We start from the raw sequence: 13,630 nt of genomic DNA, 5'->3' as shown, positions 1-13,630 counted from the left end.
GAAGCTCAGGTTGGCATTGGGATCCAAGTGGGGCTTTCCATCATATACCAGAGATGCAAAATGACTATAGCATTGGTGGGATGGTTGACCCAGTAATTTAACACACACATTCTTTAGGGGAGTCCAATCAACACTAATGGCCAGTCGGTTTATGAGCAGACTCTAGGAGACATCCTGACACATCATCTGTGTGCAGGGTTGCAAGCAAGAGTTATTCGGATGGGAGGGCATTGGTATGCCACCAGGTAGGGCATTGCATGGAGACGATGCACTTCCATTGATGTAATGGGCACAGAAACCACTGAGGATCGACACAACAGTGACATCCCCATTAGCATGTGAGGAGTTATGCCACTCAGGTCTACCAGGACAGATGAGGAGATATGACTCACATCATGGTGGGTTCACTAGCAGAGTGACAAATGCATTAGCACATGTTGGATACCAGATGATACAAGGTGGCATATCAATAGGCGACAATATCCAGTGGTGTATAGAGATATGTCGCAGCGTGCAAAGGAGCACAATGATGCATGGTTGTATGCATGTACGATGTTGCACAACAGGATCTTGGAGAATTTCTTCCAAGGAGACCGATTGACTAGGACATTGGGCATACTAGTGGGCCTGGCCAGGGTTGCGAGGGAGCGTCCCTTCCCCCACACCCCTCGAACATGCTCCGCTCAAGAGCAACCTCGGGTGCGCACTCCCGAAATTCAAGGAGCGAATTTCGGGAGCACGCTCTCGTGGAAAAAAACCGCTCCTTGGTTTTTCGAGAGCGACCAAGGGAGTGGTTGCTCCGGAAGCGATTTTTTAAGGTGTTAGCGGTCGCTCCTAACTGCTCCCGCCTTAAAAAAAATCGCTCCATGTGGGTAAATTGGGCGACCAAGCAGCGGGAGAGGGAGAGAGGGGAGGGGCCAAAAGAAATAAAAGGCCCTCCTCCCCTCCCATAATTCACAATTTACACATTGAGAGAGCAAGAGAGGGCTTTTGGAATTGGAGCTTGAGTTGAGGAGGAAGATTGAGAGAAAGATTGAGAGGATTGCTTAGGAGCTTGATAAGCTTGCAAGGGAAAGAAACTATAATTCCACCAAAGTTCAAAGAATGAAAACTTCAAGCATCATGGCTATATGGCTTGACATTCTCTTGATGTTGGTTCCTTTTTTTGTTATTGTGGTGTTGAAGAGTAGAAGAATGAGGGTTGATCATGATGAAGATGATGAAGAAGTGGGTAATGGTGGATTTGAAACCCCTGGAGAGGAGTACCTTGGTGAGGAGGAAGAGGAGAGTGGAGATGAGGGCACAAAAATGAAAGCAAACCAAACCCCATTGTGGAAATATGTTTATAGGCCTAAAGCATGGAAAGGGGGTGGAATCACTAAATTTACATGCCTCCGTTGCAAAAGCAATTACACAGGTTCATACACAAGTTTCAGAAAGCACCTCTATGGGACAAGGCCATGGGATGGAGGTAAACAAATAGGAATCAAAACTTGTGTAAGTGTGACAAGACAACAAAGAGCCAAATACATAAGGGAAGAGGAGGAAGCCCAATATAAATCTAAAAGATCAAAGGGTGACTTTGAACATAATAGCCCACAATCACATAGACAAAGAACTGCATCAGCGTCCTCCCATGGTAGTGGATATGGACGCATACGAACAAACACCCCTTTAAGGCGTAGAACCATATCAGATTTCCTTGATGAAGGGTGTAGGAATGAGGTGGATTCAAAAATTTTCCGGTTTCTCTATGCATGTGGAATACCATTCAATGTTGTTCACTCACCTTATTGGCATGAAATGGTTTCTGCCATTAATGATGCCCCCAAAGGATACAAGAGCCCTGGGTATGACAAGACTAGAACTGTGGGACTTGATAATGGAAAAGCAAAAATAGCACATGCTTTGGGTCAAATGACAAGTTCTTGGAATGAACATGGGGTATCCATTGTATCTGATGGATAGACGATGTAAAAAGCAAACCATTGATAAGTGTTCTTGCTATGTCTAAAGGTGGTGCAATCTTCCTTTCAGCATATGATTACTCAGAAAAGTTCAAGATAGCGATCAACATTGCAGAACCATTACCTCAAACAATTGAACGTATTGGCCCATACAATGTCATCCAAGTCATCACTGATAATGCTTCTAATTATAAGGCGGTGGGAGTAATTATTGAGGATAGATACCCCAACATATTTTGGTCTGGGTGTTTGGTTCACACAATGAACCTTTTGATGCATGATATTATTAAGAAAAAAACCCTCAATACAAATGGATTGGTGATTTGTACAAGAGAGGCAAAAGAATGATAAAATTTATTACCAACCATTGCAATACCCATGGGCTTTTCTGCAATCACTCAAGTTTGGAGCTATTGAAGATTGCGAAGACTGGATTTGCTAGCTATTACCTCACCTTCAGGCGCCTTTTGAAGGTAAGAGAGTCATTGGCTAGTATGGTATCAAGTCAACAATGGCAAGTATTAAAGGACAGGGCTCTAACTGCAGTTGACAAGCAAGGTTTTGAACAGGTGTAGGACATTGCTCTTAGTGGTCTGTTTTGGGCACATGTGAGGGATGTTTTGCAATTCACCAAGCCCATTTATAACATGATTTGTTTTACGAATACAAATGCACCAGTGATTGGGGAGGTGTATGAGCAGATGGGTAACATGTTGGGGTAAATAAAAGATATTGTTCAGGGAAAAGATCCCGACTTGTATGATATTATTCACAAATGTGTGTGTGCACAGTGGAATAAACTTAATGCTCCACTACATGCCTTGGCGTACATCCTTATGCCAAAATACTACTCTCCATCTTGGTTGGGACAACCTGCACTTGGGGTGTTGTTAATGCCAAACCCCATACAAATCTGGAGGTACAACAGGGATATATGAAAGCATTAGACAAGTTGGTCCCTGACAGGGAGGAGTGTGCTAATTTGCGTCTTGAATTAAGAAGATACTTTACTAGCACTGGAGTGTTTGGTTATTTCAATGCAATGGAAGATAGGGACAGATTTGATGCTATCACATGGTGGGACGCATATGGCGGACATGGACTTTTGCCAAAAATGGCAAAAAAAGTGCTCTCACAGGCTGTAAATACTTCTTTTGCAGAGAGGAGTTGGAGCACCTACAGCTTCATCCATAATATGAGAAGAAACAGACTCAATGAAAACCGGGCAGAAAGCTTGGTTTATGTGTACTACAACTTGAGGTTGTTGAGTCATTATTATGATTGGGGCTTGTGAGGATACATCATATAAAACTTGGGACAACAAACCAGAGGAAGATAATTTGGAGGATGGTGCTCTACATCTAGAAGAATTGCAAACAGGACTTCAAAGAGATGATGATGAAGCAACACCAGCCATACCACCCCCACCATCCAGTAGCAGTACTCGAGTTCCAACATCTTTGCTTTTGTTGTTGCCACCTCCATCTACATCCTCACGTGGAGGGCATGTGACTTTTGGTTCTAGTCATCTGACTATGCAGGAGGAGACTCCCAGTAGTAGTAGACCACCACGACCTTCTTAGACATTAGACATTTCTCGTGGCGGCAAGAGGAAGTAGTAGATAATAGATTTACTTGTCTTTTCTAGTTTCTAGTAGTTTTTATAACTGTTGACTCTTTCATATTTATTATGATATTTTTTGTAAACAATATACGACAATTTAAGTTTGAAGTTCACAATTATAACTCATTGATAATGAATTATGAATATGATGATTCGTGAAAGTTGAAAGTTGAAACATTCCATTTCATGTTAGATATTTTTTGTTATAGTTTGGTCACTTGGTAATGGCAATAGTTAAAAGTACAACTTTAGTGATCAATGATGATAAATGTTATATATTGAATTTTGAAAGCTTGAAACTTTAAGATTGATAAATCATGAGACTTGATATGTTGTATGTTACTAACTTGTGGACGTGGTTGATGAGGATTATAACTTCTAGATGATTGATGTTATATGGTTCAATCCATGTTTTTATGTTTTTTATATCTAATTCGTCATTCTGCATGCTTTTGTTGACAAATATGCATCAAAATATATCAAAATATATATTTTATAAAAATTCGCTCCCAAACTGGGAGCGTTTGAAAATGTCATTCCCTGCTCCCACTCCACTTTCGCTCCCAAGTAACCTTGGGCCTGTCTTACTTAGGATCAGTGAGTGGATGAATGAGCGTCAAGGAGCATTGAATTCCTCAAAGATTGATCTGCGATTGGAACATCCCCTGATCAGAGTTGGAGAGTAGGATACACGCAGGACTACCCTTGGGTATCTATATGGGTTCTTGATCATGCCCTGGGGATTGACCCGCACATCTATCACTTTCTAGTCCTACATACTATTGTAGAGGTTTTTGTTGTTGTTCTTTGATGCTCTCATCCCATATAGCAGGACACATGGGGGTCACTTGAGACAGTTGGGTGAGACATAGTGCATCATGGACAGGAGAACAACTGCCCAATTGAGGCATATAATCGGAGTGTGAATTGAAAGATACAGGATTAGGGATGGTGTGACCTACTGCAGATGTAGCGTATGTTCTGTCCCTGAGTACCCACTTGGGGAGATGATCAAGAGAGATTTTCATGACACACCTTCAACAGGACATCTCAAGGCATTGTACAAGCATGGGGCATAGTGGACAGTAGACCTCCTTTACAGGGGGGCATGTGGACTCCAGGCAGTAATTGGGTACATCACCAAGAGATAGGATCGCAGAGTTCGTTGTGTGATTTGGTGAGAGCAGGGAAGTTTAACATTCGCTAGATTGATTCATGATACATGGTGTCCGCCTATTGGTTGCATACAGGGATTAGAGATGAGGCATGGATGGGTGCCAACAATTAGCAATACCTCGTCGTAGCAGTCAGTTATGATCAGAGTGGTGCAGCGGCAGCACGGCAGTCTCCTTTTGAGATTAGCATGGGACCCTGGCATTATAGATCTCGACAACTCAGCTACCATTATAGATGAGCTAGTCTTTACATGGGAAGATCACTTAGATCTTCCATTGGACTTCAATTTGGCAGAGGGCGTTTCACTTCTCTATGATTCGTTGATGGTATCAGAGGTGGCAGTGGTTAGTTCATGTGGGCGAGGACACTTTTCAGCAGGAATTGGATTGTACTTTCAAGAGTTTACTCTTGAGGTACATGAGATTAGATTTCTAATAGAGCAGCTTCTCTAGGAGATGGATGAGATTTTTGAGATGCTTTACTTATTGGCAGTATGTAGAGGGCCTCTGGTATCTATGCCTTGTTGGAGAGTGGGTGGAGCGAAGAATGCTTGACGATGATCAGGATGGTTTGGGACCCTAGTAATACTTTGGATCAGCTTGTGGAGCGGCAACATGCGATGACATTGCTTGAGGACAAGCAATTTTGGGGAGGGGAGATTGTAATGTCCCCAATTTTTGGATTGCCTTATGGTGAGATCAGGAGGGATTTACAGAGCTTATGTCATCCAAGTCACAGCAGCACGATTATATTATTGGTGGGCCCAAAGGGTTTTGAGGAGTTTTATGGGGGGGCGATTGAGATCGCTTGCCATATTTTATCATCAAGATTAGTTTCGCATGGTTCGCTCTTGGTTCCATTGCATTCCTACGATTTCCATAAAACGAAGTTATTAATAGGAATATTTTAATTAATTACGCTTAAGGTTTTGTTTCGAGCTGATTATTTGGAGAAACACCTTAGTGTAATAGCTTGTTGGAATCAGGGTGAAAAGATCTAAAGGGCAAGATGATAAAAAGGGGCTCTAGGTGGCCGGTGTGACCATGGAGGTGAATTAAGCATTTCGCAGGGTTAAAAGTGACTCTAATTAGTTTAATAAAAGTCACTTTATTAAATAAAGAAGGGAAAAGTGTTCTTATTATGTAAGTGGGAAAAAAAATAAAATGGCGACAAAAGTGGCCACTAAGTTATAAAATGGCAAAAGTGAGGAGTCTCACCTTATTCTATCACTTGCATTTTAACAAAATAAACTCTTGGAGAGTTTTGGGAGAAAAGCATAGGGTTTGAGAAACGCTAGCTGTCATTGCTAGCTTCGGTGTTGAAACTATATACCATAGTTGGTCTAGAGAGAGGAATCATTCAAATTTCGCCATTTCATTTCAAAGAAGAAGAAGATTTGCAAAAGATAGTGGAGGTAAAAGGTGTTATCAGTTGATTTATTTTCTAATATTTGGTTTTTCTACCTGAATATTTGCTGAAGGAGAAGGGCCAAAGATGAGCTATATTTCCAAGGGTCAAGGTATCCATTTCATGGCTGTTCGTGACCTTCAAATCTGAACTCTTTGTGGGTCGATTTCCTTTGCTGAGAGGGACAAGATTCCTTCACTTTACTTGCTGGCTGAGTTTCTCTCTCATTGGGTCGAAGTTCTTGGGAGAAAGATGTTGTGCACATCAATCTAGAGAGACGAGTTGGCTGCTCCTAGTTGGATCGAGTTTGGCACCTCAGGGGAACATATTCTGGGCACACCTGGGCCGAGTTTCTCCATTTTCCAGTAGCTGAGTTCCTTACCTTGCTGGCCGTGTTCCTCTGCTGCTTGAGAGGGTCGTATCACCTTCATTACTGGGCCAAATTATCTCTTTATATGCTGGCTGCATTAACTATCCTCAGTGGCTGAAGCTTAAGATTAAAAAGAGGCCGAGATACATCTAGTTGCTGTGCGTGTATATCAGTCACCAAGTAAACTCCTGTAGCGTATTCAGGACTGTGGCAGAGGCTAAAGATTGAGGAATGAAGAGCTCGAATTTCTGTAGTCATCCCTGCTGATATTCCTCAAGGGGCTGAATATTGAAATGAAGGTTCATTGCTGTGTATGATATCAGGTTCCTCTGTTATACTTAATGCCATGTATTTTCTTTATTGAGTTTGTATAATGGCCCTACAATTTCCAGCTTGTTAATGATGCTCATATTTATCAGTGAATGGTGTTATTTCAGAGTATTGCATGGTATATTAGTTGCTGGTTGAAGACTGGTTGGCATATCAGCTCATAAATTAGAAATGCAATATTATTTAGTTCTGGGTTATTTGCATTGGTGAAAGGTGCTTCTTGTCATTGTATGGTGTATATCAGAATTGTATCTTTGGCTGAAGTCTAATATTAAGGTTGTCCCGCTATTTGAAAAATGTTTGGGCATGAATACAGCATTATGTTTTCTAATCTGAAATAAAAAAGAAGAAACAACCACCTACAGCCATAAGACATTAAATTGTTTGACAAAAACTCTCACCGAGAACTTCAATAAAAACCCAGAGATTTAAGGGAAAAATTAAGGTGTTTCCAAAAGGAATCTTACATAGGAAAGGCCATAATTACCTTAGAAATGAGAACATAAGAATCTTTTTAGAAACAAATATGGGAAGGCGTGAGAAACATTACCTTCTGTCACATTATATCAGTTAATTGTTGTTCTGCATGTTGGTTTCATTTTCTTGTAGTTTCCATCAATGAGGTTTTTAACAAATACAAAAAAAAAAATTTTTATTTTATGAAAATATCAACAAAGATTGCAGTTTAGAAAAATCCTAAAGGAGTGCCTTAGAGACAGAAGCACGGAATATATAGTATCTATATGTTTTTCGGTTTCTTAGTCAGAACCTTTCATGTCATATCATCCTCGCTGAAAAAAAAACATACATAAAGAGCAAGCAGTCCTTTGGGCAAGACATGATAAGAGCTTGATATAGAAAAATCATTTATTGCTAGAAGGATATTTGCAAATGTTTTAAAGGGAATCAGTCTGCTCATTATAAATTTGAGTTTCTTCTGATCATAACAATTAATTTAATTTGGCATGAGAAAAGGAATCAGAACTTAGGTAGATGAAAACTCACAATGTATCTATAAATAATGTTCCACCAAGTTTATGAGACACGAGGACCCATGAGCATGGGAAATGCATACAGGAGATGTGCGTAAGCACCATCAAATTCTAGAGAATGCCAAAGCAGACATCACAGTCCCCAATATAAGGGTCCCCATCCAAAATACTAAAAACTTAAAATGAAAATATATGAAAACTGAAACATAAATCATTAGAATCTTGTATAGGGTGTAAGCGAGGAAAGACAAGCAGGTGTTCGAAATGTTATCATATGCACTTTGGCAAATTGAAAAATCCTTTTCATTGTCTATGATGAAAAGAAAATTCATCCTACTCAGCGAGGGAGAGAAAAAGCAACAAGATTCTGCCTCCACATTCAATATGAGAAATGCAGAAATGTGGAAATGCAAATAAGGGAAGAACAAGTTGGAAACTTGGCTCAACACTTCACACCGAATGTGGCGATGCAGGAATGCAGGGACTCGGCCATTAGGAGAAAGAGCAACAAGACTCTCTGCATTTTGCATTCAGCATGTGGGATGCAGAAATGTGGAAATACAGATAAGGAAAGAACAACTCAGAAACTCAGCTCCCCATCACGACATTGGATGTGGCAATGCAAGAATGTGGGGGCTTGACTATGGGAAGAAAGAGAAACAAAATTCCACATTCAAAATGCAGAAATATATATAAAGAACAACTAAAAAACTCAGCTCAACACTTTACCCTTGATGTGGCGATGCAAGAATGCAGGAACTCACCCATGGGGAGAAAAAGCAACTAGGCTCTCTAAATTCTACATTCCGCACTATTAACCCTACATTTTCCCCTTACCAATCTGGGGGGTTAATGAACAACACATTTCATTAAGCTGGAGGTTCAAAGACATATTCAGATATAGCCTTGCTTGAGCCAAGGGTTGGTTCGCATGGAGTTCAGCTAGAGTATCGGTTCAGTGATGTTATAGTTGTTCATATATAGATTATGCGGAGAGTTTAATCAGATCGGAGAGAATTTCTAATTTTAAGCAATGCCCTTACTTTTTAAGCAAGGTATTTTTAAGAATTGAAATATTATGCTTATGTATTATTATATGTAACTATTTTAGTTTAAAAAGTCACATATATAGAATAGAGGTATATATAGAATAGAGGTAAATATTGAATAAAAAATATGTAATTTATTATTAAAATTGGTTATTTTTTTGCGAATATTATTTATTTAATTAAATATATATGTGTAAAAATTAACTAATGCGCAAAAAAATTCCTTTTTAAGAGATAGAATTCAATAACTCATGTCATGTCAGTGATGATGGTATATTTGATATCACGATTCCAATGAGCTGCTTTCGAGCGACATGCAAGACAGTGCTATTTTTAGAAAGGGTTGCATGTTAGAGCTAATCACATATTCAGACTGCTCGTTAAAAATCGAGTCCGATGAGGGTAGTTTCAGACATTCGAGAAATTTATATTTTTATATTTTTAGCAAGTGTTGTATGCCAATTCTAATGGGCATATTCAAACTCCTCAATGAAAATTGAGTCCAATAAGAATATTTTTATGGACATGCGGGCAGCTTTTTATTTTTGGCAATGGTCATGAGGAGTGACATGTGGCAACCTCTGGTGATGACACGTGGTAAGATCTGACACGTGTATGTGCTAGAGTGAGATGGTGAATCATCTAAGTTGGACTAGAAATGCCAGTGAGTTGATTGGGTTGCTTAAGTGAGTCAACTGCAGCTTACTAGTACACGTGCATGGATCGAAGAGTGACTTGGCATCTTCTAGAGTTAACTAAGTCACATGCATGCAGGAAAGAGTTTAAGAGGTCTTCTCTCAAGTTAACTAAATGCATGCATTCTCTTCTCTCTACTTTTAATCCAATTCTGTGTCTCTCTCTAGTTCAACCTCAGTTGGACTAAGCTCACCTTCTCTTCACCATGCACATGGCCTTTCACTTTTCTCCACTTCATCCCTAGTTCACCTCATAATCGTTCTAAAGGACGCGCATTGATACTGCATGATATTCCTCATAATCGTTCTAAAGGACCTAATGCGCATTGATACTCCATGTTATTTCACCCTGAATTGACTCAACCACTCCCCAGTTTTAACTCAGAGTGCTTGAAACTTTACTCTACTCTTCTCCGGGGTTACAGGACTCGCACTCACTTGGACTAGAAGCAGCTGCAGTTGGATGGCCAGTTCACTCATCAATGTGCATAGGCTACTCCTGCATGAGGAGTGCAACCTCTCTCTTTCCCATTGTGGATTTTACTGTTGTTTCCCCGTCGCTATATGTACTCATACAAATTGCCGCCCCTACAAATAAGTCCTTCTATAGGATGTTGATACTCAAGCCCTGAATTAGCTTTCGAATTATTATTGGAGGGATTTAGGATTATATGTACCCTCACACAAACTGCCGCGCATACAAATAAGTCCTTATACAGAATCTTAATACTCAAACCCTGAATTAGGTTTCTATTCATTTATGGATTTAGCATTTCCATGTCTTCATTTGGTTATCTTGGAGAATAAAACTCGGGGAAAAGAAATTGCTCATTTACATATAATTTTTTAAAAATATCTTTTTAATATCAATCAGGCTATGGTGAAGTGGGTAATTCAAGCGACTTTATTCCCAGGAATGATTATAATTCAATTTCTCCAGCATATATTGTCGAGTTAATGTAGCCAATTATACGTTATCCTGCCATATCTCATTTTTAACTCAGCCTTTATAGTTTGCCCCTGATTCTGTATCTCAGCAGAGGAGACAGGATTCTTGTGATATTTCATTGTTAACTCAGCCTATTCAGTTTGTCCTCCATAGCGTATCTTAACAGAGGGGGCAGGGATCTTTTGATATCTCCTTGTTAATTTAGCCTATGCAGTTTGTCCTCAATAAGAATCTCTCATCAGTATCTCTCATCACTAGAAAGTAAATTTATAATTTTATTTTTTTAACCTAGAATATGAATTATTAACTTGTTTGAGTAATCCAGGCTTGTTTGAGTAATCCAGGAAAGGTTCATAAAATACATTATAATTATATCGATTTTTCTTCCATCTGGTTTGATCTATTGTTTCAGTTAAGAGGAGTCATGAAAAGGACAGGTTAGAAATCACGATCAATCCCTTTCTCAAATCCTGCTGCAGCTGCACGAGCCCTTCTCGCATGTCACAAATGACCTACAAAGAAAAAAAATCCTAGAACGAAATGGGAGGTGGATAACCAACTTCGGGGAGAGACATAATTTACTGCATTGATTTTGGTAGCTACACCACCCACAGAATTTAAAGAACCTAAAGGAGCATGAGTCATATATTCTGCTGAACGTCGTTCCTGCCAAGGCTGGATGTCTTTTCTCAACTTGCTCAAATCCAAACCAGTAGGGCCCCTTAGGGGTTCCAACCAAGGAGCAAGGAGATCCCAAAAACGCATCGTTTCCCCTCCAAAGATAATTTCTCCAGTCGGAGAAGGCATAAGGTATTTACCTAAACCAGTAGGTCCTTGAGCAGATCCCACACTAGCTCCAAGACGTTGGTCTCTAACTAAAAAAGTAAACGCTTGAGCTTGAAAAGCTTCTGGGCCGGTGGGCCCATAAAATTCACAACTATAATTAACATTTAACAAACCAAATATACCAATAACTTATAACATCTCATTATTAACTCAAAAGCTATTCGGTTTGCGGTCTTAAATAGTACAGCTCAAAGGAGAAGGCAGCAACTTGCGATATCCCAATGTTGATTCGGTCTATGCAGTTTGTCCCAGGTAATGTATCTCGACAGAGGAGGTTGAATCTTGTAATATTTCATTGTTAACTCAGCCAATGCAGTTTGCCTAGGTAGTATATATCAATGAAGGAAGTTGGGTACAAGTTTCCTGAGTGGATTTGATGCAAAATGTATTTCTTAGCCATGGGATATTTGTTGAAAGTAAAGCCCACTAGGTTAACAAAGAGGGGAACTCTGGTGAAAACAGTGAAAACGCATTGTCTTCTTCATGGGTTTATTAAATGAAATTTAGAAATATTCAAAATTTCTTGTTTTCTTACCAATTTCCAAAAAAAATTATTGGTAAGTTGTGGTTTAGTAGTAATTTGGGATAGTTATAAACGTAATGACTTAAGTTGGAGATACTCCTACTTGAACTGCTGTTGACATAATTTGCACATTTAATAATAGATTTTGGCCACAATAATCTAAAATCAAATTCTGACGAGCACACTCCGAACTGAATGGCAACATCTTTAAATATATATATATATATATATAATCAAAAGTCAAATTCTGACAAACACACTCCCAACTGCAAGGCATTCGTGAAGCTGTCCGAAAAAATTGGTTTATGTGATGTTTCACTCCTTTGAACGACTTCCCCTTTTTTTAATTTAAACACAAAAAAAAAAACCTGATTCGCCTTATTTAATTTCAACCATTCTGAAGAAAATGCAGATAATTAGAAAGGGTTTCGCTACTTTTATATATATATATATATATATAAAATGTCAAATTCTGACGAGCACACTCCCAACTGGATGGCATTCATCAAGCTGTCCGGAAAAATTGGTTTTCACCCCGTTGAACGTCTTCGCAGTTTTTTAATTAAATAGGACAAAAAACGTGATTCGGCTTATTTTAATTTCAACCATTGTGAAGAAAATGCAGATAATTAGAAAGGGTTTCCCTACTTGCCTCCTTGTTAAAATCGCTCATGGGGTCATCAGACCAGATACGCCGCAGGTTAGCGTCAACGTAACTGACGTACACAGGGAGCTCCTCCAGCGCAACAAGAATACGTTTTGCTACGTCAAAATTCAAACAACCATCACTGACAGAAGAAGAAGAAGAATTTCCTGTCACTTCCTCCACCTCCAGCTTCGGCCTCACAAGATCTGGCGACGGCGAGCCTTTGAATCCCTGCAACTCACGAGCCAAAGCCGCGTTCTCGGATCTAAGCCGCTCGTTCTCCTTCCTGCCTCCGTCAATTTCCTTCACCAGCGTCAAATTCTGAATCCTCAACCTGTGATTCTCGCGGACAAATGCCTCCAGCGTCTGTTGAAGCCCGCTGCCGCTAGCGGCGCCGCCGTTTTCTTCGGTGAGCACCATATTATGCAGTGCATTCAAAATCTCTTGCGCCTCTGACGGTGGCTGCAAGAATTTCAGGTCCTTCAGAAAGACTATGAGGTGATCTTGTCCTCCATTTTCTGCGATGAGAAAAGTCCGTCAGGAACTTATGGGGCCGAGATTATCAAAGCCGTCAGAGGTTCGAGTCCTGCATACTCTGTACTTGGGAAGGAAGCAGGTATTTATGCATAATCTCATCAGTGTCAGAGGCGGTTTCATTTCAAATGATTATATAGCTTGGATTGAAGGGAGAAAGATATCTCGATGAATCAGAACGGGCAAGGGAGTACAGACGAGGAGGCCATAGGAAATCCCACCGAATCCATCCACGCCCACACGTTGTGTCACGCTTGTATGCATTTCTTCTTCCATGTCGGAAGGGCGAATCAAGAGGAGATCGTCCCCTTTTAGACGTAATATCAACTTTTCTACACCCATCCATATCGAATCTCTCTCTCTCCAATCTGTTGTTTCCTTTTTATATTTATTTCCCAAATCAGCATCAGATGCAGAGGCCTTTATTTATATTATTCTTCTTCAAATCAATAATGTCAAATCATAATAGATCGTATTTATATTATTATTTCTAAATCAGTATTTTAAGGTATCATCTCTAGT

General features: G+C 39.8%; 1 protein-coding gene across 2 annotated transcripts in view; it reads right to left on the bottom strand.

The window, feature by feature from the left end:
- LOC149158259 (histidine kinase 5-like) overlaps window positions 1–13,406 on the bottom strand; it is a 107,547-nt gene extending 94,141 nt beyond the window's left edge. Inside the window, exon 1 of one of the 2 annotated variants that reach the window (XM_089436166.1) lies at window positions 12,581–13,406. In XM_089436166.1, coding sequence (XP_089292292.1) covers window positions 12,581–12,994 — 414 coding nt within the window. In that variant the 5' untranslated portion in view covers window positions 12,995–13,406. The remainder of the gene's footprint in view (window positions 1–12,580) is intronic. The other variant, XM_089436165.1, reaches the window with a different exon arrangement.
- Window positions 13,407–13,630: the final 224 nt, after the last annotated feature.

This window comes from Pinus tabuliformis, chromosome 5_2, assembly GCF_031772625.1.
Source record: "Pinus tabuliformis cultivar Carrire ecotype Pingquan chromosome 5_2, CPIR1, whole genome shotgun sequence".
Lineage (NCBI taxonomy): Eukaryota > Viridiplantae > Streptophyta > Pinopsida > Pinales > Pinaceae > Pinus > Pinus tabuliformis.
The sequence above is the reverse complement of the archived record's forward strand: the minus strand, read 5'-3'. Positions and strand labels throughout refer to the sequence as shown.